The following is a 25214-nucleotide window of genomic DNA, read 5'->3' as shown; positions in this document are numbered from 1 at the left end:
CTGTATTTGTTTTATCATACTGTTCTTTGGTTCTTTCTTACTCTATGTGTATGTGAATCTATATATGTTTACATGTCTGTATGTGGATGTATTTTGGTGTGTATATGCAATTGGTTTTTGAACTATTTGAGAGTAATTTGCAGATATAATGCCCCTTTACCCCTAAGTACTTCATTGTACATTTTCTAAAAACAAGGACATTCTCTTCTATAATTACAGTGTACTATTCAAAGCAAGGAACTAACATTGACATAATACTATTTTCTACCAGTTTACCCGGTTCAAAAAAGTGTATCTTTTCCATCAAATATGTATGCCTTTTTTTAGCTAACAAAGGTGTGTGAAATACCTCATTTCCCTTTCTGCTTTTAATTAGTTTAATTAGTTGTATACAATTGTGGTAGCTTTCCATAGTTTGGATTTGTCTGATATAATTACCCTTTACTTCATTATGTAAATACTTATTTTGTTTTAATTCTGAAAGGATAGAACCTGCTTCTTTGTAAATTGTAGAGGAGGAAAAAACTTTTTCTGCACCCTGTCAGGTTCAGTGCCCGGGGCCTGCAAATTTAATTGACAAAAGTCAGATTCCTAGGAGAAAAGACACAGGAACTTCACAGAAAAAAAGTGAAGAACCTAGAGAAATGGTTAGACTCAGAGTCTTATATATCATTTTAACAAAGGGCAATAAAATGTGGAGGTATGACTAGACATGAGAAAGGGGATTTGGGATTCTAGGGCCAATTGTGGGAAAATGACTAGGACTTATCCAGTGGAATATAAGGGTTATTTTAGTAAGATCTGTTTATACAGACTCTCTCAGTGTTGACTCATCCTCTCTGGTGATTAGAAGATTCTTGTCTTCCTGGTACAAGAAGAGGACATCTTTCTCATGGAGATTTATGACCTGCTTTTAGGCAGTTATGGAAAAGGCCAAGAGCTTTTCCTACATCTGTTGTTTCTCAGTTGCCTCCAGCTCAAAATAATCCTCATGCCAAAGTGGCATATTTTGGGGTGATGTATCCTGATCCCCTACAAAATGAATGGTCTGTGTACAAAGATGTCTATAGTGAATTGCATTTTTTTAATTCTCTTAATGTAGATTTATTTATATAGAAATTTTCAGATATTTTAATAGGCTAATGTGCATCATGAATCTCCAAAAAGGAATTACAGTATGTGGCTTTTTCACACTTACTGAAAATGGAACTTTTATGTCAGGGAGCATTTCAGAAGCCCTATATTTCAGAATTCACTTTTAGAATTCTACAGAAATGAATGTTAGAACCCACCTTTGGCTGTCCCTTTCAAATATCAGTTATTTATCTGACTTTTTCAGTTATTTAAGGAACCAGTCAAAATTGAGATTATTTGCAAGCAGCTAAAGCAAATATGTGTCAAGGAGTTGTGCATGTTTTGAATGCTCGGCATAAAAGCTGGTGAATGTTATGCCAGATAAAAGCCTGACCTGTCCCCTTTTGGGGGAAGCCACCTTGATGTTAGGCGGAGGTGGATCTGGGGGTGGAGAAGGCTGTTAAGAGTCTTCTGACAAAGCTAAAACATTGCCAAACACCTCTTTGGATCTGTTCATGTGCTCAAACACTTGACTTTGCTGTTCTATATCAAAAAACAATTTAAAGATAACCTTGACTTGAGAGATTTTTGAAGATGAATTGCTGATTTTGTGCCTCTTCCTTTAAGAAAACAAAACCAAACAAAAGGAAGCAATCACTTCCATACAGCTCCATGGAGTGTCCATAATACTGAATCCTGAAAGGTCCATCAGAATTACTTAACCTATTATCTGGACTAATTTTATTGTCATTGGTCTGCAAAATAATTGCAACTTGGGCTCTGATGGTGTTACTGTTCAGCTGTTCTTCTGATTGCAATTGACAAAAAGGTTCAGTTGCTTCTTGAAGTTATAAAGAGGTTGTCAGATCATGTCATCATCATAGCGAAGGAATCATTAACAGGCAACAGTTGCCTATTTAGAATCTTTAATGCTGTAAAGAATTGCTAGGTTAATGGATCTGGACAAAGCCATATATAAAATGTATGTGTTCTTACATGAAGGTTCATGAGTCAACTAACTCCGCAAGTTAGTCTCCCAGACCAAGGTAAGACCGCTCAGGGGTGATCTTAAACTACGCTCCACCAGGCACGTACCACCACTACCACCACCACCAGTAGTAGGCTCGCATATCCTTTTTGTGTGTCTCTCTTTTTATTTGAATGGTTTTATGCTTTTTTATTGACTGAAGATTTGGTTATTTTATTGCTGCTTAGATTTCCCTTAGGTTATTAATTGTTATTAATTTATTAATATAAAACTAAGGAATTTCATGTCAGGAATTGGTACTAAATAAACTCTCCTCTACCATAACTCTTTAATAACCGTAAATCATCAGAACTCTGCCAAAATAACGACATGGGGAACTTCAAGGTGGAAACGGAAGAAAGGTGCTTGTATAAATTGTCCCTAGACATACAGGACCTGGTAAGGTGAAATTTTGAAGGATTCTGATGGTGGAAAACAAGACAAAATCTGATTCAGAACACTGGGGAGTTGTGCAGTAGTGATTCGTGTTGACAACAAGATGAAAACAGCACATTACCCGCAATGGCCTGAGTAAAAAAGACGGGAAAAAAGAAAAAAACCCACAGGGAACTGGAAAAAAGCTGACCTGTGTTTGATTCTAGGAGTACCTATATCTTCGCGAAGTGTTTTCTGTATTCTCATGACTGCCAGATGTTGCTTTGAAACATCTGACCTCTGAGGAAGTATTACTGGATGAGAAAAAAATGGTAGAATTAAGATGGCATTATAAAACATCTGGTTAGGGGCGGCACCTGTGGCTCAAGGAATAGGGCACCGGTCCCATATGCCGGAGGTGGCGGGTTCAAACCCAGCCCCGGCCAAAAACCACCAAAAAAAAAAAAAATCTGGTTATGTTTATATCCATGCTCAACACCCCGAAAAGAGCACCGGAGGAATGAAACTTGGGTAAACCCACAAGGACAGATCGAACCACAGTGGAGACGGCAGCAGACAAGAGGCATCAAGACAAGTTTGGAAGTCAGCGAATGAGTGGTCACCCCCAGGCGGGTGGGATAAGAAAGTGTCTGACATCTAAGGGCCTGCAGAGAACGAGGCAAGCATCCACAGTGCTGTGGGTAAGCGGCAGGAGTAGGAAGGACCAGGTGCCTTTGTAGGTAGCGGGGAGGAGTGGCATTGAAGGAGGGGCTGCTTAAAAATCTGTGTAAAAAGCAATTAGGCCACCAGGTCCCAGAGCTACCAAGGCTGAGCAGTGACCCCCATCTCATTCTGATAGATGGTAAGACCTTTACTGTCCGAAGACACTGAACCAGAGAAGCTCTAGACTTACAGACAGCAGGCTTGGTAGAGAAGGATCCGGCACTGGATTGAAACCACAGATACTAAGCGGAAGTACAGATCATAAAGGGCAAGCTGCTCCCCATACCCCTTCACTCTGACAATTTGTGGCAGCAAAGAGAAAGCACTTCAGTGGGAATGGGGTTCCCCCAGATGGATGGTCCCCACTGAATTACCCTATAGTGAGGTCCACCATCCGTGAGGGCACACACAGAGCTTCCGAGTGTTTGTCCACAGTCCCCTAACATTTGAGGAAGGCAGGCCTCAGGCTCAAAAAACCCAAACTAAGACAAATAGGAGAAGATGGGACTTAGGGATCACAGGTGCACTCCAGGAAGCAGTGTAAAAAATAAAACCATAAGTCGTGTGCTCAGAGAGGAAGGATGAGGTGTCACATCCATAAAATAAGAGCAACGTGCTGTCAAAAGTAATATTCCAAGAGCAAGGATGAACTCTTAAAGATGGGAAACATGACAACTGAAGTGGAAGATTCACTATCAGGCTTGAAGGATGAAGTTAGGATGTTCATTCACTCAGCAGATATTATTGAGTAGCTGCTGTGTCCTTGCCATTGTGCTAGACGGTGGAGATCTATCAGTGAGCAAGAGATGAAGATCCCTAGCCTAGTAGACCTTAAGTTCTAGTGAGGGAGCACAGAAACCATACCATAACGTATAAATTACATGCTGTGTTGGAAAGTGTTAAGTGCTGGAAGAAGGAGAAAAAAAAAAAAAACAGCATAATAAGGAGACTCAAGAATACCAGGAAGTGGAGACACTTGGAACTTTCAAACTGGATAGTCTAGTGAGGGCTGGTCTCATTGAGAGGTAACAACAGAGCAGAGATGTGGCGAGGGTGAGGAAGTTAGTCAAGTGCAATCTGGGGGACGATTGTTCCGGGCAGTGGGAACAGCTAGTGCTAAGGCCCTGAGACAAGAGGGTGCTGGCCTGTGCGGGGTATGGCGGGGAGGCCAGTGTGGCTGGAGTGAGCAAGGGAGAGAACAATACCCAGACCAGGTGGAGCCACGTGGGACATAATGGAGAGCCATTGCAGAGCTGAGAGTGAAGTGACATGATCTGACTTTGGTCTTCAAAGGATGGCTCTGGCTGGCACATGAGTAACAAGGGTATGTGCAACGTTGCTCCAAAGTTCTTTGCTTGTACCTCAGTTGTTCCCTCGGAGCCAGCCTCAGAATGGTTGCCCGGCCTCTCCTCTGTCAATCTGCTCCGTACCGCTCATCCTGGCCGACATACCCTCGCGCGGGCACCCAGCTCCGCCCTCTCGCGTCACCCTAAAGTGTGTACCGTGTGGCTGGTTCCACTTCCAGTGTGAACGTTGTCCTCACTAGGGCCCCTTTGGGCTCCCTTGTTGTTTGTTGGACCTATTAGGCATCAGCCAGTAAGTATTAAGCATTTGTTTTTTAGTATAACATTTAATTTTCTGCTTTCTAAAGCTGTACACAGGTAAGTTTTGTCTAGCTCTTGAAAAACCTAACACTTTAAGCTGCTTTAAACTAAGGGGGGAAATGGAAAAGTCTGTCTTACACGTGTTCCAAGCTGCAGACCATTGGTGGGAAAGTCAACCAACAGTTCTTTCCCCACACACAAGCATTTATGGAAGCCTATCCAGGGAAAATACATGAATCATTTTTCCCACAGAATCATTTTCCTCTGTAGTTTTAATGCTACTTTTTCTCTGACGTTAAAAAATAAAGCCTAAGAGACTTTTCTGGTGAAGTCGGTGATAGAACTGCAAGCTTACAAAGTTTATTTCCCCCAGAATTGTGTGAGGTTAACAAATATCAAATGTAAAAATAACAAAGAACGTGCCATCAACCCTGCAACCAAGAAAAGGTTCCAATTTCATACTATAAATTCTGAGAAGTATCACCCAGAAAAAGAAAAATTGTACCAAACTGAAAGAAAGAAGGTGCTTAAAAAAATCAATCTATTCTTCAAATAGAAGCATGGGACATGGAGAAGTATAAGGAGGGAATTCTGAAAAGACTCACTGCCCTTAAAAGTACTGCATTAAATATGAAGGTATTCCAGAGGGAAGGCTGAGTGTACCCCACACCTCCCTTGCGGACCCTTTCTTCCATCAACAAGACTTTTTCCGGCTGGACATGGTGGCTCATGCCTGTAATCCTAGCATTCTGGGAGGCCCAGGCAAGTAGATTGCTTGAGCTCAAAGGTTTGAGACCAGCCTGAGCAAGAGCGAGACCTCATCTCTACTAAAAATAGAAAAAAATTGAGGCCAGAGGATGGCTTGAGCCCAAGAGTTGGAGGTTGCTGTGAGCTATGACACCACGGTACTCTACCCAGGCCAACAGCTTGAGACTCTGTCTCAAAAAAAAAAAAAAGGACTCTTTCCCCCCAGGCAAGAAGAATCAGCAAGGGTTTGCCAACTTGCCTGCCTCTGACATATCAGTAAGTGGGCAAGGAATGAGGAAAGCGTCTATAATCAGCGATTATTACAGCCAGGCCAAGACAAAGCTCCGTGAGACGTGGACAGTGAACATCCTGCCCCATATACACCGCAGCCTCGGTGAAGCAAACCTCTGATGCGTTTATTTCATTAGAATTAGGGAAAGACCTCAAGAACAGTTACCCCAAACCCCAGCAACCTCACTCCTGGTGGACAGCTGAAAGGCCAGACAGGGCATATAAACCGTGGACATCCCATCTGTGTTATATAGGTGGAAGAATAAAATAATACCAAAGCAAACACAGTTGGGGGCTAAAAAAGAATGGTGCACATCCACTAAAAAAGTTCCCAGGTCATGCCGACATGGAACTGTTCTTTTCAAATTACTAAAGAATCTAACCAAAAACATTTAATAAAAAGGACTATAAAGCATTTCTTGCAAATTAAAGATTGATTTTCTATATAGATGTGGCTCCAGGGAGTCTTAAATTCCTTCCTCTTAGAAAAAGAAAAAAAAAACAAACAGTATGAAACTTTAAAAATGTGTTTTGTCTAAGAAATTGAATCATGTACTTCCACCCTCTAATTGTATTCTTTTGGATTTTCAAGATTCTAAAGAAGGGACCTTTAATTTAGCACTGGGATGGAGGCGTAACAAAGCCATCTGCACAGTGGATTCGGCTACGAGAAGAGTGCCGTTTTGACTAAAAAAGGTTTCTGTACTAATGCCACGTGAGACAAAGAGTTAGTTTTCGTTACCTCATTGCCTTTAAGTATTCTATTTATATACAGACTCGAGATTGCCATCTCAAATTCCGTATGTGTATTTCTCTTATATGTTACGGGTTTTCTGGACCCCTTGGGATCCCCCATGACCTCCTCAGATGTAGTATGCAAACAAATCTCTCTTTACTGTGCAGCGGGCTGAAAAGGGAGAGCATTGCAAGCACTTGGTACAAGTTCGGGAGCCTGCATGAAGACAAACCTAGAACAACTGAATGCAAGAAGCGTTGCTCAAGTTTTTCTGGGAGAAATTGGTGGGCACTGAAGGGGATTTAAGAAGAAACCAAAGAAACCTGAGGGAGTCTGGGAAAACCGTACTGTGGGCTTTGAACTAGTGGTTGAAAATCTTGGCCCTCAAAGTCCAGGGATTAGAGAGGGAAATAACACACTCAATTTAAGAATTAGAAGGGTTATTTAAGTAGCAGCAATAAATAACTAGAAAGGATGGGTCTGTGTTCAAGGAGTTTATCAAAGAAAGCAGTTGGGAGTCACCTGGGGTCTTGGGAACTCTGGTAGCAGAAAGTAATGAAAGGGGTTTATAATAAAAAGATTGTGGAAGGAATAAATTCGGTGATAGGATATATAGAGGAAAAGCCAGTGAGTAATTGAAGATGTTATCAACTTCATCTTTGCTTGAGAAGTTGAGAGATATGGGTACTCGGACAAAGGATCTGAAAATATATGTAAGTACCTCGACTTCATCATGCTTTGAGGAAGTTGGTATTGGGACATTTATATATTACGTATCTATTATTATATACATATAATACAGTAAACCCTCTGTAAGTTGACCACCCAGTGGACTGTAACAAACTGGTCAGCATATGCAGGTGGTCAACATAAGGAACTGCCTTGACATGTGGTGTATGTTAGATCTATGAAAATTAGGTCAACTTAAGAAGGTGGTTGGTGTAGGGAGGTGTCAATGGTGGAAGTTCTACTGTATAATATACTTGTGATCGATTTCTGAACCCTGAGAAACACTTAACAAAGATGCACATGATGTTAGTACATAGTCTGTTTTACCCTTCCCTCAGGAACACCTCTAAATTCTTTGGCGTTTACATAGCACTGGGGAGGGGGTTACACATGCTGCATGTAAATCCGTTTGTAAATCCCAAGTGGCGTTACCCTAGTGGCCAGTGTGTATGATCTATGCAAAGCTGGGTTTCACAAGAGAACTATAGATCCTTACGGCACTTGGTTCTGACTCATTCTGCTTCCCTTCAACATTCCTAAAATATTTATCCGAAGATATTTGCATTTTGGCTTTCTTCTTTTCGTGATGTAATGTTAAAGCAGCACTGGGCTTCAGACCCACCACTCTTGAGCATAGAATGATGAACTGCTGGACAGCTGCGACAAGTTCCAGTGTGACTCCCAGCACCACCTGTTGGTAGCAAGTGGAACTGACATGCTTTGGTTCTGGTTGATTTTGTGCCCTTGACTGGCTGAGTTGGGAAGCAGAGGAGGTGCTGTAATGTCAAAGTCATCTACAACCCAGCCATCTGGCAATGTCTTTCTTTTCTCTCTCCCTACTGTGAAGGTGTGGCGGGGCACCCTGGCCCGTATGCGGTACAAGAGAACCAAGGCCGCTCTGACGATAATCAGGTACTACCGGTGCTACAAAGTGAAATCGTACATCCGTGAGGTAGCCCGGCGCTTCCAGGGGGTCAGGACCATGAGGGACTACGGGAAGCATGTGACGTGGCCAGTGCCTCCTAAGGTTCTTCACCATGTCCAGGAGTTCCTGCAGTCGATTTTTAATAGGTAAGAACTTGTTACGATATGCTGCGTCCGTTTATGGCAATACACTCGGTACTATATGAAGTCACTAATCTGAGACCATGATTTTGGCTCAGCTATTTCCTGTTATGACATTTACCTTTATCTCATGTCTTAAGTTTTGTGGATTTTGCTCTCCAAGGGCATCTGCTTGCCTCTCAAAATAATGTAAAAATCAATTTATTTTTCCCATAGCAATTGACAGTATGCCACAACCCCTGGACCCAAGCCATATTTAAGCTAAGCTACTAGCACACTGTCTCTGCTTTCTTTCATTAGCAAAAAATAAAATCACCACACATAACTCAAACTAGAAAATCCTTTAAGAGCAGAGGTTCCTTTAAGAGCAGAGGTTCGCAATCTCACTGCACCTTAGAGTATCAGGAGCTTATGAAACATGCCCAAGGCCTCACCTCCAAGAGTCCTGTTTAATGGAGCTGGGGGAGGTGGGGCCAGGCAGGGATCCTTTGTAAAGTTTCCCACATGATTTTAAAGTGCAGCCAAAGTGGAAAACAACTGTTTTAGAGCAAGCTATCTTTTTTTTTTTTTTTTTTTGTAGAGACAGAGTTTCACTTTATCGCCCTCGGTAGAGTGCCGTGGCGTCCCACAGCTCACAGCAACCTCCAACTCCTGGGCTTCGGTGATTCTCCTGTCTCAGCCTCCCGAGTAGCTGGGACTACAGGCGTCGGCCACAACGTCCGGCTATTTTTTTGTTGCAGTTTGGCCGGGGCTGGGTTTGAACCCGCCACCCTCGGCATCTGGGGCCGGTGCCCTGCTCACTGAGCCACGGGCGCCGCCCTAGAGCAAGCTGTCTTTTAAATAAATAAACACCCATGTAAAATTTGGTACCTTGCCAGCTGATCTTTTTTTATAACCTGCCTGGGATCTGAGTATGTAGTTAATCCTAAGTCCTTTCCCTTCATTTTTTGAGCATTTTTGTTGCTAGTATGTACCAGATACGTTTAGCTCTATCTTAGATGTGGCCACTAGTCCCATAAACTAAACTACTAATTCTGAAGTGTCATCGTCTGGTATCATGGTGTTCTGTAACGAACACTATGAACTAGTTGATACACTAAATGTAAAAGAACTAATGTATAATTCTGTGCTAAATCAGATTTCATCTTCTTTAGATTTTGCTCTATGTATAATCAGTGGAAAGTGTCAAAAGATAAATTAAAAAGCACGGAAGAACTCTTAAATATGTATCTCATTTGCTTTTTTAAAAAATAAATGATTGCTCATAAAAAGAAAAATACTTAAAACAGTAAAGAATTATTGAAAGAAAAGTACCTCAACCATCAATTCTCAGACATAATACTATAAATATTAGTCTTCAGCCGTGCCAGGCTTTTTACACAGTCACATATCATTTGGGCATTTTTTCCCATTTTTTACACAGGCAGGATTATATGTATGGTCATATGATTTACTTAAAAATAAATCTTGGAGACCTGTCCATGACAATAAAGATCAACATGAGATTTTTTTAATGGCTGCAGAAGATTGTTTTTTAGCCTTTGATGTTTTATTCATGGGCTAGAATTGATTAATTTATATAAAATTTAGTTTACTCATTCAGCACATATTTACTGAATTCCTGCTATGTTGCGCACTGACCTAAGTTCCAAGGATACAGTGACTAACAAGAAAATGCAAAAAACAGTCCCAGCCTTCCCAACTCTTGTAGACAACAGCATTTGAAAATAGAATGCTTGCTCGGCTTGTGTGCACACACACATACGCATGCACGCATGCATGCAGACACATACACGTACACATATACACACGCACACACGTACACATACGCACGCACATGCATGCACACACGTACACATGTACACATACGCACACACGTACACATACGCACACATGTACACATGTACACACGTACACATACGCCCACGTACACATACGCACACACATGCGCACACATACACATGTACACATGTATACATACACATGTATGCATACGCACACACATGCATGCACACGTACAGATGTACACATACGCACACACACGTACACATACACACACGCATGCACACACGTACACATATATACACGCACACACAGTGTGAATGAGTCTTGCCACTTGTGTTCATCTCGTTCAGGGGTCAGCATACTCCTGAAAGGGCCAAGTAGTGAATATTTTAGGCTCTGAGGACTTTAGATGGTCTCTGTCACATATTCTTTTTTTTTTTTGATGCTTTTTTTTTATTATTATTAAATCACAGCTGTGTACATTAATGCGATCACGGGGCACCCTACACTGGTTTTGTAGACTGTTTGACACATTTTCATCACCTGATTCCTGATTCCCACAGAGGCACCAGGAGGATCAGGGCCCTGACCTGCAAAACCCACAATCTCAAAGAGAGCCACGCAGGCTTCTCATCCCAATCAAGCAAACCACCATCTATAAATACAAACAGCCAACAACTGCCGCCATAAAAACCGCCAGCCTCAATGACATGAAAAGGGGACAAAGCTGGGCATGAGGAAGGCCCAATTAGAAAGGATTACTGGTTAACGTAGCCTTCCTGGCATTTTCTTAGTTATTATGTTAAGACATTTATATTCTACATTTACTAAGTTTCACATGTACCCTTGTAAGATGCACCGCAGGTGTAAACCCACCAATCAACTCCCTCCGTCCATCTGCCCCCTCCCTCCCCTCCCTTTCCCCCTTCCCCCTATTCTTAGGTTGTAACTGGGTTATAGCTTTCATGTGAAAGCTCTAAATTAGTTTCATAGTAGGGCTGAGTACATTGGATACTTTTTCTTCCATTCTTGAGATACTTTACTAAAAAGAATATGTTCCAGCTCCATCCATGTAAACATGAAAGAGGTAAAGTCTCCATCTTTCTTTAAGGCTGCATAACATTCCATGGTGTACGTATACCACAGTTTATTAATCCATTTGTGGATCGATGGGCACTTGGACTTTTTCCATGATCTGTCACATATTCTATGTTTTGTTAGGTTATTTTAAACATGTAAAAATGTAAAAACTATTCTTGGCTCATGGGCAGAACAAAAACAGACCATGAGCCTGGTTTGGCACAGGCTGTGGTTTACCAGCCCCTGCTCCAGTCACTCTCTGGACTTGTTAGATCTGTGGAATACAGAGAGAAACATGTTGAAGAATCTCATTGTGATTGTAGAGTGCTTGTGTTTGTTTTTCTAGAATCTCAGTGCGCATCTGATCATGTTTAAGATCACTGCTTTTCCTCACAGTAATCCTTTCTAATTGGGCCTTCCTCATGCCCATCTTTGTCCCCTTTTCATGTCATTGAGGCTGGCGGTTTTTATGGCTGCAGTTGTTGGCTGTTTGTATTTATAGATGGTGGTTTGCTTGATTGGGATGAGAAGCCTGCGTGGCTCTCTTTGAGATTGTGGGTTTTGCAGGTCAGGGCCCTGATCCTCCTGGTGCCTCTGTGGGAATCAGGAATCAGTCGGGTATGGACCTTGTCCTGGGCCACTGTAGGCATGAAAAAGTGCGAGGCTGACCGGGCACATAGCCTGGAGACAGCCCTGCAGACAGAGCAAAGATGTCTCCCCACCAGTAATGAAACGAGGAGTTCAAGGGCTAAAGTTGGAGCAGTGACTTAGCAAGCCACTGAGTATTATAAGGTCTGCCTGTCACTAGTGTCCATGGCTTTGACTGCCAACTGTTCCAAACTGTCACCTGTCCAGCCTCTTCTGGAATGATCTTAGGACAGTGTCTCTCACTAGAGCATTGGTAATGGTAGAGAAAAGTAGAGTTTCTTTAAAAAGAGTCGCTGCTCTGTTGAGCCTTTACTATTTCATGCTCGTTGCTTTGGCGCCCTGCTGTCTCAGACCTGTCTGCCATGGCCGATATCCCACCTCCCAGGGCCAGCCACTCCGCATCTGGGGAACTGGTGCCGCTTTCACCATCAAATCCTTTACCTCCTGCCCTTGCTACTGGCTGCTGCTGCTTCAGGCTTAAGGATTCTCTGGGCTTTGTCGGAAAAGCCATCAGTGCCTAAGGCTGCCTCTCCTTCCACCCAGTGGATTGCGTTGCCGTGAGCCACTTGTCCTTTAGCCCAGGGCCGTCTGCCTCACATCTTCCTGAAAGTCTTCAAACCTTTCTTTCTTTTTCTTTTTTTTTTTTTTAGTGTGGTAGAGTCCCGTCGCATCACAGCTCACAGCAACCTCAGACTCTGGGGCTTAAGTGATTCTCTTGCCTCAGCCTCCCAAGTAGCTGGGACTATCCAGGTGCCCACCACAACCCCTGGCTATTTTGTTGTTGTGGTTGTTGCAGTTGTCGTTGTTTGGCAGGCCTGGGCCAGGTTCGAACCTGCCAGCCCCAGTGCATGTGGCCGGCGCCATACCCATAAGCTACGGGCGCCACCCCACCTTTCGGTTTGTTGACATCATTCCCACTTTCTGGGAATGGCATAGATTTTTCCTTAATTTTATATGCTTTCAGTTATTTCAGTGGGAATTTTCAATTTCGTTAAACTGAGAACTACAGGCTTTGAATATTCATCTGATTAAAAGCAAGTTCTCAGTTTGCTTCCAACCTCCCGGCTTTAAGATTCTGTGGCAGAAAAGAGGATGGATGTATCAGGTAGGGCTCAGATGATGCCAGGAGCATGACTTATACCTGTTTTTCTCAGTCAGGAATAGGTGGGCCTTATGCTCACATTTGCCCTGCCAAAAAAATCTTGGAGTCATCCTTAAATCTTCCCTGGCCCCCCCATCTAACCCCTCAGCAAATCCTGTTGGCTCTTCCTTCAGAACACATCCTGAATCAATTCTTATCTCCATCCCTCACCACCTACCTGATCTAAACCACCTTCCTCTAGCACAGTGGTTCTCAACCTTCCTGATGCGGCGGCCCTATAATACAGTTCCTGTGGGTCACGACCCACAGGTTGAGAACCGCTGCTCTAGCAAGTGCATTACAGAGACAGCCTCCAAATGGGTCTTCCTATTCCCAGCCTACAGCAATCGCTGTGATCCTTTTAAAGCATGGTAAGTCAGGTCGCATCCTTTCTTTGTTCAAAGCCTTCCATGGCTTCTCAACTCCTCAAGAGTAAAGTCCAAAGTCTCCTAAGAGTAAATGGCCTGTGGCTCTCCCTTAGACCGCCCCTCCTCATGTCGCTTCTTGAACACACTGAGCAAGCTCACAACCCAGAGCCTTTGCACGTCCTGTGGTCTCCTCCTGGAACACTGTTGCTCAGATCTCTGTTTGACCAGCCCCCTCACTACCTGTGGTCGCTGCTCATCTGTCCTTATTGGTGGTACCTGCCGGGACCACTCTGCAGAAACCACGCCCGGTCCCCATTCCTTCCCTCTGCTGCACTCCCCGCCCCCCTTGCCTTGTTTTGTTTTCCTCCATAGCACAGATCACCGTCATACAGTCTGTGTGTCTACTCATCAAGAGTCATTACCTGTCAGGCCTCTGGAATACAAGCACCTGACAGAAGGGACCGTTGTCTGTTTTGCTTTTTGCTGTGGCCCCACTGCCTAGAACAGCACCTGGAATTCAGCAGGTGCCTAGAAAATATTGGCTAATCGAGTGAATGACGAATCCAAATTTTCTGTGCCCTCAATATTAATATTATGAGAGCCCATGTAATCACTAACTTTTAGTTGCTTTCAAAACACACAAACAACAATGCAAGCTTTGGAAAATACCTATATAAAACTGTGTATTTTAACGACACCTCTGTATATTTTGGAAGCACTTTACTTTTTATTTAGTGGCATGCCATACTTTGGTTTCATTCTACTTTAGTGGCAGCTTCAGTTATTTTTAGGAATTAATGAGATCATATTTCTGAAGTCTAATACATTTTGTTTACTTGTAGGTGGAGAGCATACCAGCTCATCAAGAGCATTTCAGCTTCTGACCTGCCCCAAGTCAGGGCAAAGGTTGCAGCCGTGGAAATGTTGAAGGGTCAAAGGGCTGACCTTGGGCTCCAAAGAGCCTGGGAGGGCAACTACCTTGCTTCAGTAAGTTCAAGAAAACAAAGTGCAATCTATTCCTGCTCCCTTTACAGGGAAGAATTTTTCTTCAAGAATTTACAGAAAGAATAAAATACCTTTCAAAACGAAATCTCTGTGAGAGACACTAAATTAAAAGATTTTATTGTTTCTAAATGTATTTAATGTTTCCCTCACTTTTAAAAGGGTTCTCTGTATTACATCCTTTTGTGTGAGGTACACTCTATAACCTGGCCTTTGCCCATTTAAACCTTCCCTACTGCAATTTAGCAACTATTTTAATTGCCACAGTAACAGTAATTTTTCCTGGAACTACATTTCATCCTCTCTTCCGTTCTCTATTTTTAAAATTTTGTAGGACTCTCGATGTGGTAACAACCATTTAGTGGCTTCCTATCTGGAGTGAGGAGATAAAAAGTGCATGTGTGAAACTGTATAAGTATAGTTATAAAGCAGTACCCTAAAAGATTGCCTTTTCATGTAAATGCAAAGCATACCCATTTTAACTGTTTCCTTTTTCTTTCAGAAGCCAGATACACCTCAGACCTCAGGCACTTTTGTCCCTGTTGCCAATGAACTGAAACGGAAGGACAAGTACATGAATGTCCTCTTTTCCTGTCATGTCCGTAAGGTAAGGCAAGCTTGAAACAGATCATCTCGGGAAGAAAAGGCCCATTCAGGGATGGAGACGAGAAAGTGGTTTAAAAAAAGAAAGACCAAATCAGATGAAACTCACTTGCGTATGCCCGTAATAAAATGTAACAATAGGAGCATAACTAGCTGTATCATCAGTGAGCTGTGCTGTCTGCGCCGAAGCATTGTCTCAATGGCCGAGATGACAGAAATTGTACTGTTAAGCCTTCCCAAAGAAAGTGAATATTTTTGATAAACATTTCTTTACAAGGTGAAGGGCTTCCTTGAGGCCAAGGATTTGTATTTTAAAAACCAGGGGCAGCACCTGTGGCTCAATGGAGTAGGGCGCTGGCCCAGTGTGCTGGAGGTGGCAGGTTCAAATCCAGCCCCAGCCAAAAACTGCCAAAAAAAAACCTTTAAAAAGGGTGGCTCCTGTGGCTCAGTGGGTAGGGCGCCGGCCCCATATACTGAGGGTGGCAGGTTCAAACCTGGCCCTGGCCAAACTGTAACAAAAAAATAGCCGGGCACTGTGGCGGGCACCTGTGGTCCCAGCTACTCAGGAGGCTGAGGCAGGAGAATCGCATAAGCCCAAGAGCTGGAGGTTGCTGTGAGCTGTGATGCGACGGCACTCTACTAAGGGTGATAAAGTGAGACTCTGTCTCAAAAAAAAAGAAACTTTAAATACTCATTTAGAAGAATATGGAGAAAAGAAATTGAAATTACTGTAAAATTATCCAAATAAATTAGTAAATATTAATAAAACGGCAAATTTAAGAAGAATGTTGCCTAGAAGAGATGTTAAAATAATCATGACAATACACAAAAGAAGAACTAAGAAAATGATTAAAGGATTACCTCACAACAGTGGTCCACATTTCAGGTAGTTTTTTTATTCATTTCAAGTCTTTTTTTAAAAAAAATACGTAATTACAATATTATTCAGATCAAAATAATGAAATAGATTTTTTCACCTATAAGTGTGGCAGACTTTGAAGTGTTGACCAATGTTTGCAAGGATTTAAAGAAACACTGTTGGCAGGAGTTTAAGACACAGTCCTTTTAAAGGGACAGTTTGGCATTATCTGTCAAATGTAAGATGTCCATACTACTTGATCTTGGAATTCCACAACTCAGATTTACTCTAAAAATATATTTGCACCGATATCCAAAGATATATTATGTGTACAGTTTTGTACATTGTAATAACAAAAAACTGGAAATTGTAAATATGAATCGCCAAGTGATTAGATTAATAAATTATGTACACAAGAGAGTACAGTATAGTTATGAAAATGAATGTAAAGAGGATGTGTGTGAAGGGGGGGGAAACAATGGTTTTTCAAGACAGTGGACATCAAGGAAGGACAGTAATCCCTGAATCTGAGAAAAATCAAGTGAGCCTTATAATTAGTCTGTTTTCTGCCTTGAGAGACTTTCCGGTCTGTGGCCGGAGTAAGGGGAAGCCAGGAGTAGACTCCTTGTTGCAAAGAGAAAGCCGTGAGCTGGGAGAGACTAAAGCAGCTAGTTTCGCAGAGTAAGATACCAGACAAAAGAACATGGTGCCGTGAGAAAAGTCCAGAGATCACTAGAGGGACCACTTTGCTAAACACCCATCAGCACATGCATATGAGAAAATAACTCAAGGCTAGGAAAGAACAACCCCACACAATGAGAAGTAACAATTTCCACTACTCACACAGGGTTGCAAATAGTGCCTGTTCCAACCAGCCAGAATGGAAAGCTTCATGATTCACGAGGCATTGGGTAGAGTACTGACGGAGTCTTGCCTCAGTAGGCGGGGACACTTCGCCCTTAACTAAACATTGCTCTTATCCTACCCAGTAAATCTAAAAAGCACAACCAGAGAGAATTGAGCTGTTTCCAAGTAACCTAACAGCATCCCCAAACCAAGCTCAAATATGTTTACAGGAATATAAAAATATCTATAACCTAGAAGATAAAACTCAGAATGCATGATATCCAATCAAAAATCATCAGATGGGCTAGAAGCAATCGCTTGCCCCTGTAAACCCAGCACTTTGGGAGACTGAGGCAGGAAGATCACTTAAGGTCAGGAGTTTGAAAACGGCCTGGGCAACATGGCAAGACTGTGTCTCTACAAAAAAATAGAGAAATCAGCCAGGTGTGTTGTCATGTACATGTAGTCCTAGCTACTCAGGAGGCTAAGGCAGGAGGATCTCTTGAGGCCAGGACTTTGAACTTGCAGCAAGCCATGATTGCACTACTGTACTCCAGCCTGAGCAACAGAGTGAGACCCCTTCTCTGAAAAGAGGAAGGAAGGGAGGGAAGGTTACCAGACATACAAAACAGCAGGAGACTACAGCCCTGTAATGAACAGAAAATCAATCATTCAAACTGACCTAGAACCAACCCCGATTATAGAATTAACAGACAAGGTCATTAAAACAATTATTATAATTGTATTCCGTATCTTCAAAAATCTAGGGGAAAGACTGAACATGTTAAATAAACACATGGGAGATGTAGAAACGACCTGCATGAACTTGAAATGAAGAAATGAATTTTCATTGAGATGAAAATCACAATGAGAGAAAAAAATACATCCAAAGGGATTAATAGCAGATTAAACCTTGCAGAAAAAAAGAGTAGTGAATTTGAAGATACAGCAATAAAACTATCCAGAATTAAACACAAAGACAGAAAAGAAGACTCAAGACAAAACAAAGTGTGAGGAACCTGTTCAGCTTTATGGGGCCTAACACAAGTGCAGTTGAAGTCCCCGAGAGAGAGGACAGAGGGGAGAAATAAAAACCATTACAAAATATAATAATGACTGACACGTCCCCCAAATTTGATGAGACAGTAAATGTATAGATCCAAGAAGCTGAACAAACTCCAAGCAAAAGAAACATGAAGTAAACTGTAGACAGGCACATCGTTACCAAACTGCTCAGCACCAGTAATAAGGAGAAAAAAGACACAGAGAAACAAAGATAAGTCTACATCAGTTTCTTATCAGAAACAATCTTCATGAGAAGACAGTGGAGCAAAATCTTTCAAGTGCTGGAGGGAAAAGCTGCCAACCTAGAATTCTATACTTGGCAAATACATCTTTCAAAAATCAAAGTGAAATAAAGACTTTCAGACATTCTTAAAGATGTGCACTATAGGAAATATTAAAGGAAGTCATCGAGGCAGAAGGAAACCTAAACCACACGAAAAAGTGAACATGCACCAAAAGATGAAGAGCCAAGGGAGGGGTAGCTGCATAGATAAAAGCATATTTTATTATTTAAATGTCTTTAAAAGATCACTGGGGCAAGGTGTGGTGACTGGGGGGCTGGTACTCTGGGAGGCTAAGGCAGGAATTGCTTGAGCTCAAGAGCTTGAGACCAGTCTGAGCAAGGGTAAGACCTTGTCTCTACTAAAAATAGGAAAATCAGCCATGTGTCGTGATGCACACCCATAGTTCCAGCTACTCAGGAAGCTGGACAAGAGAATGGCTTGGGCCCAGGAGTTTGAGGTTGCTGTGAGCTGTGACAACACCACAGCGCTCTACTCAGGGTCACAGAGCAAGACTGTCTTTTTTGTTTTGTTTTGTTTTTTTGAGACAGAGTCTCACTTGATCACACTTGGGCTCAGGCCATTCTCTTGCCTCAGCCTCCCAGGTAGCTAGGACTACAGGCACCCGCCACAGCACCTGGCTGTTTTTTAGATACAGGGTCTTGCTCTTGCTCAGGTTGAGGAGACAGAGTCTCACTTTATCGCCCTTGATAGAGTGCTATGGCGTCACAGCTCACGGCAACCTCCATCTCCTGGGCTTAAGTGATTCTCTTACCTCAACCTCCCAAGTAACTGGGACTACAGGCGCCCGCCAGAACGCCTGGCTATTTTTTTGTTGCAGTTTGGGTGTTGGCGGGTTCGAACCAGGCCAGCTAAACAATGATAACTGCAACAAAAAAATATCAGGCATTGTGGCAGGCGCCTGTAGTCCCATCTACTTGGGAGGCTGAGGCAAGAGAATCGCTTAACCTCAAGAGTTTGAGGTTGCTGTGAGCTGTGACACCACAGCACTCTACCTGAGGGTGACAAAGTGAGACTCTGTCTCAGGCAAAAAAAATATAGATAGAGAGAGAGAGAGAGTTATATCTATATATATTTTTTTCCTATATCCATCTCCATTAAACCATAAGAGAATTTTTTTAATGTGGAAAAGGGAACAAAGAACAAATTAGACACATTGAAAACAAATTGAAAAATGACAGATTTACACCCAGCTGTATGGATAATCTTGTTAAATGTCAGTGGTCTAAACACAGTTTAAAGCAGCAATTGTGGCTTTTCAGCATGTGGATGCCTGCACCAACCCCAAAGCTCTCCAAACCCCATAGGTGGAGGTTTATGGAAAGTTTTGTTACAAAGACATGGTTGATGAAGTAAATTATTGGCTATTGGCAATTAACTTAGTCTCCAGCCCCTCTCCACTCCATGGAGATGAGGGGGTGAGGCTGAAAGTTCTGAGTCTCTAATCATACCGTGGTCTTTCTGGGAACCAGCTCTGACCCCGAAACCATCTAGGATCCCCCAGTCTTCAGTCATCTCGTCAGCAGTAAGAAACTCTTGTGTCAGGAACTGGGGACTGAGACAGAATATATAACAAAGATGATCCTGTCACCCCTGTCACTCATAAAATCACTAGGGTTTGGGGAGCCCTGTGTCAGGAAGCAGGAATGACTGCCAGCATTATCTTGGGATGGTTGCCACACTCTAGAGTTTAGTTCTGAACTCTAAGATCCGGAAACTATTTTATAAGTGTGCCTAGAGTCAATCGGACAATCAACAAAAGACTTTTGCTAACCAGCTTCACACACAAAAATGTGCAAGCCACAATGCCCGTTTGTGCACATAACAAAGGCAGGTACCATTTTAGGAGTTCTCGTCTCCTCTGTCTGGTATCTCCCCTTTCTAGCATCAGGATAGCAGGGAAGCCAAATTAGTAATTAGAATAATTGAACAAAGAAAATCAAACGTTTTTAAGGATTAAAGTCATCTACTACAGAAAAAGTCTTGTGTCTATTTTTCTAGCAATGACAATTTTATGTCCCAGGGAGCATGTCTCTCCCTGAGTCCTGCTGGATTAAACACTGTAACATTCATGCCCCTCTGTTTCTAAATTCAGTGCATTGTACTCTTTCTTCACACTGCAGCTTAAGTAATATCTTCTTTAGAAACCTTTCATTGCAGGGCGGCACCTGTGGCTCAGTGAGTAGGGCGCCGGCCCCATATACTGAGGGTGGTGGGTTCAAACCCAGCCCCGGCCAAACAGCAACAGAAAAATAGCCGGGCGTTGTGGCGGGCGCCTGTAGTCCCAGCTGCTCAGGAGGCTGAGGCAAGAGAATCGCTTAAGCCCAGGAGTTGGAGGTTGCTGTGAGCTGTGTGACGGCACTCTAACCGAGGGCGGTACAGTGAGACTCTGTCTCTACCAAAAAAAAAAAAAAGAAAGAAACCTTTCATTGCCAAAGATACACCAGGGTAAACCTGATACGATTTCAGGAAAGCCCTCAGCTTTCTTTATGCTTTGATTCTTTTGGAAACAGCCACTTTTATAAAACGTCCTTTAAGGTGGAAGACTTCTGCAAGGAGCTAGTCTCACCCATAAGGGTCTAACTCTCCAAGAAAACTTTATCTGTGCCTGCCCCTCTCCTAGATCACTTGTAATGTTTAGAGAAAAACAAGGTAGGGGCTTTTCCTTTTGGTCGAAGATTTTAGCTTTTGAATAGTAGAAGAAACTAGTCAAAATCTTACTGAATACTGAGTCTATGATCTAGTTTTCCTATTACTTTCTGAATTTAAGTGGAAGGAAATAATGTTCCTATGCCCTAATTATATTAAGTAAGTCTGGGATTTACATATATGTATGTAGAGTTTTTTCACGTTGCTGTTTTGATGTAGCTAAATTATGCAACCGAAGGCTTTGACGTCACTTGCTGTACCTCCCACTCACTTGATTCATGTTTTAAGGATAATGCGAGTTGCTTAAAGAGAAGGGAAAGAGGGCGGTGCCTGTGGCTCAGTGAGTAGGGCGCCGGCCCCAAATACCGAGGGTGGTGGGTTCAAATCCGACCCCAGCCAAACTGCAACAAAAAAATAGCTGGGCATTTGGCGGGCGCCTGTAGTCCCAGCTACTCGGGAGGCTGAGGCAAGAGAATCACCTAAGCCCAAGAGCTGGAAGTTGCTATGAGCTGTGATGCCGAAGCACTGTACCAAGAGAGACTCTGTCTCTAAAAAAGAAAAGAGAGAGAGAAGGGAAAGATTTGTAATGTGTTCTCTTTAGAAATTACATTTTTTGCATGTTTTTGTTTCTAAACAGCTTCAAAACATTGTAGCTTTGAAATTTTTGTTTATTGTTTTTTAGGTTAACTCACGACATAAAAAGGACATAGGTAGGGCCTACTTGTTTTGACTCTGGAGTGACCTTGTGAAATTAGGCAACACGGTTTTTTTTGGGGGGGGGGTTGGATTTTTTTTTTTTTTTTTTTGAGACAGAACCTCAAGCTGTCGCCCTGGGTAGAGTGCCATGGCGTCACAGCTCACAGCAATCTCCAACTGCTGGGTTCAAGCAATTCTCCTGCCTCCTCCTCCCAAGTAGCTGGGACTACAGGCCCCTGCCACAAGGCCCGGCTATTTTTTGGTTGCAGCCATCATTGTTGTTTGGCAGGCCCGGGCTGGATTCGAACCCGCCAGCTCAGGTGTATGTGGCTGGCACCTTAGCCACTTGAGCCACAGGCGCCGAGCCGGCAACACAGTTTTTAATCGTGTTCTTTGGCACAGCTCATATTTTTCAATATGATTACACCAAAGATAAGGGGCATGTCTTTTACTTACCCAGTTTCTATTTTAGATGTTCTCTGTTCTACATATTGTGAGATTGATATAAATGATGGTTAGTGTTTTCCAACAGGTTTACATTCTAATGTTCTTTTGGATATTAATAGGTGTTTGTTGAAAAAGAGTTTGATAATTGAATGTATTTTGGAAATACAGGGTTAAACATGCTCTTTAAGTGCAGAGTTCTCAGAGTCTTTAATATATTCATAACCCACAGTGGAGGCAGTGATTTATAGTGTTTCTCAAACCAACTTGCCTGTGGAAACCTTTCTTTTGCAAACTTCTCCTAAGGCTGTTATGGTGCAGACAACTTAGAAAAATGCAGATGTGAGGGCGGCGCCTGTGGCTCAGTCGGTAAGGCGCCAGCCCCATATGCCGAGGGTGGTGGGTTCAAACCCGGCCCCGGCCAAACTACAACCAAAAAATAGCCGGGCGTTGTGGCGGGCGCATGTAGTCCCAGCTGCTCGGGAGGCTGAGGCAAGAGAATCGCTTAAGCCCAGGAGTTGGAGGTTGCTGTGAGCTGTGTGAGGCCACGGCACTCTACCGAGGGCCATAAAGTGAGACTCTGTCTCTACAAAAAAAAAAAAAAGTTGAAAAATGCAGATGTGGAAACTCTTTATTCACCTAGTTTTAAGTTTTCTGGCAAGTAGCAATCATCTGTTATGCCAAAAACTGTTGCAATGTGAATCTGTTTACTAAGAGTAATAATTTACCACCTTGATTCTTTTATACTCTTAACTACAGATACCATTTTTTGTCAACTTGAAGACTAAAAAATATACTTTGGTTATAAAGAAAATACTTAGAGAATTGGCTGATCTCTAAAACTATGAGGTAAAAGAGAGAAGATGGAATAAAATTCAAATTAACATTTGAATTTAATTTGCTATATCCTACCCTACCTCTCTGAATGTAGTTATCTCAATCTCCTACTGAAGCTACCAGTGTTTTAGAATTAATCTCTAACTTCTTTTTTGCATCTTTGAAGTAAGAATTTGGAAGAGGGGATGGGGAACAGATATGTCACAACTATACCTATTCTAGTTGAGAAGAGCTTTTTAGTATTTGGTTTGATTTTGTTTTGTTTTGTTTGCTTTCTTTTTTGCTTCTAGTCACTGAAAAATATGGCTTACAGTGGTTTGAAAATCTTTAGCGCTAGGTAAATTGAATGAAATATTAATACCATGAATGTTTCAAATCTAAGATTCAACACCCTAATTAACAAGAAGTGAACTACTTATGTATAAAATGTCCTGGGGTTATTTTGTCTCTTAGGAAAAGATTTACCTGCAAATGTGAACGTTCTCTGACCCTCTGTTTGATAAAGCAGCACTCTACAGAAACACACACACTGTATCTTCTCCCTGTATCATTATCTAGTTGTATGTTCCTTATATAATTTTATGAAATTATTTTTACCCATTGGATTCTCATCCATCTCACCCCATACCCTAGACTCAACTTATTATAACTAAAGGCTTCAAGTCATTCCTTAGTGTACGTGGGTTATATCTCTTAAGTATTGGATTGTTATTCTTAATATATGCTGGATACAAGTCCCTTATCAGATAATTTTCTGCCATTCTGTTTTTAATCTTCTTTTTTTTTTTTTTTTTTTTTTTTGAGTTCATGAATCTTTATTTTTTTATTTCAGAATATTGGGGGGGTGCACATGTTTTATTTGCAAACTTTGTTTTTGTACAAATTGAGTCAAATTTATAAGTGTGCCCGTCCCTCAGATAGCGTACACTGTACCCAGTAGGTATGAATGTGCCCATCCCTTCCTCCCCACTCCCCCTCGCTTGACTGTCATTGAGATTTACTTCCATATGTACATGAAAGTATTGATCATTAGTTTCAATCTGATACTAGGTACATGTGTTTGTTTCTCTATTCTTATGATATTTCACTCAGAAGAATGGTTTCCGGTGCCATCCAGGTTGTCACAAAAGATACCGACCACCATTTTTCATGGCTGAGTAGTACTCCGTGGTATGCATATACCACATTTTGTTAGTCTATTTGTGTATTGGTGGGTACTTGTGTTGTTCCCATGCCTTTGCAACTGTGAGTTGTGCTGCTATAAACATTGGAGTGCAAGTGTCCTCTTCATTAAATGACCTTTTTTTCCTATGGGTATATACCCACCAGGGGGATTGCTGAATCAAACAGCAGGTCTACTTTTAGCTCTTTGAGATATCTCCACACAATATTTCATAGAGGCTGCACTAGCTTGCAGTTTCCCCAATAGTGTATAAGAGTTCTTTCCTGTCCACATTCACACCAGGGTCTGTTGTTTGGGGGTTTTTTTCATTGGAGTTAGGTGATACTCGTTATGGATTTGATTTGCAGTTCCCTGATGATTAGGGAAACTGAAGATTTTTTTCATGAGTTTCTTGGCCATTAGTATATCTCCTTTGAAAAGTTTCTGTTCAAAATAAAAAAAAAAAGTTTCTGTTCATGTCTTTTGCCCACTTTTTGATGGGATTGTTTGGTTGTTTCTTGCTGATTTGCTTGAGTTCTTTGTAGATTATTTTATTTATTTATTTTGCAGTTTTTGGCTGGGGCCGGGTTTGAACCCTGCACCTCCCGTATCTGGGGCCAGCACCCTACTCCTTTGAGCCACAGGTGCCACCCTTTGTAGATTTTTGATTTTTCACTTTCTTGATGGTATCTGAGCTACATATTTTTAATCCTTTTCATTCTTCTGTGTGGTTTTTGTGTTTTCCCTGTTAAATTGTAAAATTTTGAGTGCCAAATTCCACAAATCTGGAAGCTGCCACCGCTTTTAAATCTTTATGGTATCCATTAGAATTGCCAGACGTGGTACGCTTCCACTGAAGAATCTGTCTCCACTCAGCCAACTTTCTTTCTTGAAGCGATACTGTGGTTTACTGGCCTCTTCTCTTACAGGTGAATCGATTTAGTAAGGTAGAAGACCGAGCGATTTTTGTCACCGACCGTCACCTGTATAAAATGGATCCCACTAAACAGTACAAGGTGATGAAGACTATCCCTCTGTACAACGTAAGTACTTCTGCTTCTCTTTGACTATTCCTCACCTGGTGGTTTGTGGATTGCTAATAGATCAATAGACTCCTAGAATGTTGGGGCTTTATGTAGCCCATGAATTCCTGAAATGTTACGACAATCTTGTGTTTTGTACAAATACACAATTTTCTATAAGGAAGATTCAAAGCAGCCAAAAGATTAATGAAGATTTTTTTTAAAGTACAAGTATTCTGGATTCTATATGAATTTTCTCTTTTCCTCATCCTACTTACTACTTAAATGTGCTGGCATATAACAACATTTTCTTATTTATTTTCCTAAAGTTTGT

The 25214-nt window shown here is 41.9% G+C and overlaps 1 protein-coding gene across 1 annotated transcript in view; it reads left to right on the top strand.

The window, feature by feature from the left end:
* Positions 1-25214, top strand: part of MYO1D (myosin ID) — a 378012-nt gene that overhangs the window by 211283 nt on the left and 141515 nt on the right. Inside the window, exons 17-20 of the mRNA XM_053568857.1 lie at positions 8154-8377; positions 14236-14380; positions 14898-15002; positions 24788-24901. Coding sequence (XP_053424832.1) covers positions 8154-8377; positions 14236-14380; positions 14898-15002; positions 24788-24901 — 588 coding nt within the window. The remainder of the gene's footprint in view (positions 1-8153; positions 8378-14235; positions 14381-14897; positions 15003-24787; positions 24902-25214) is intronic.

This window comes from Nycticebus coucang, chromosome 18, assembly GCF_027406575.1.
Source record: "Nycticebus coucang isolate mNycCou1 chromosome 18, mNycCou1.pri, whole genome shotgun sequence".
NCBI lineage: Eukaryota > Metazoa > Chordata > Mammalia > Primates > Lorisidae > Nycticebus > Nycticebus coucang.
This window is presented reverse-complemented; position numbering and strand designations above follow the sequence as displayed.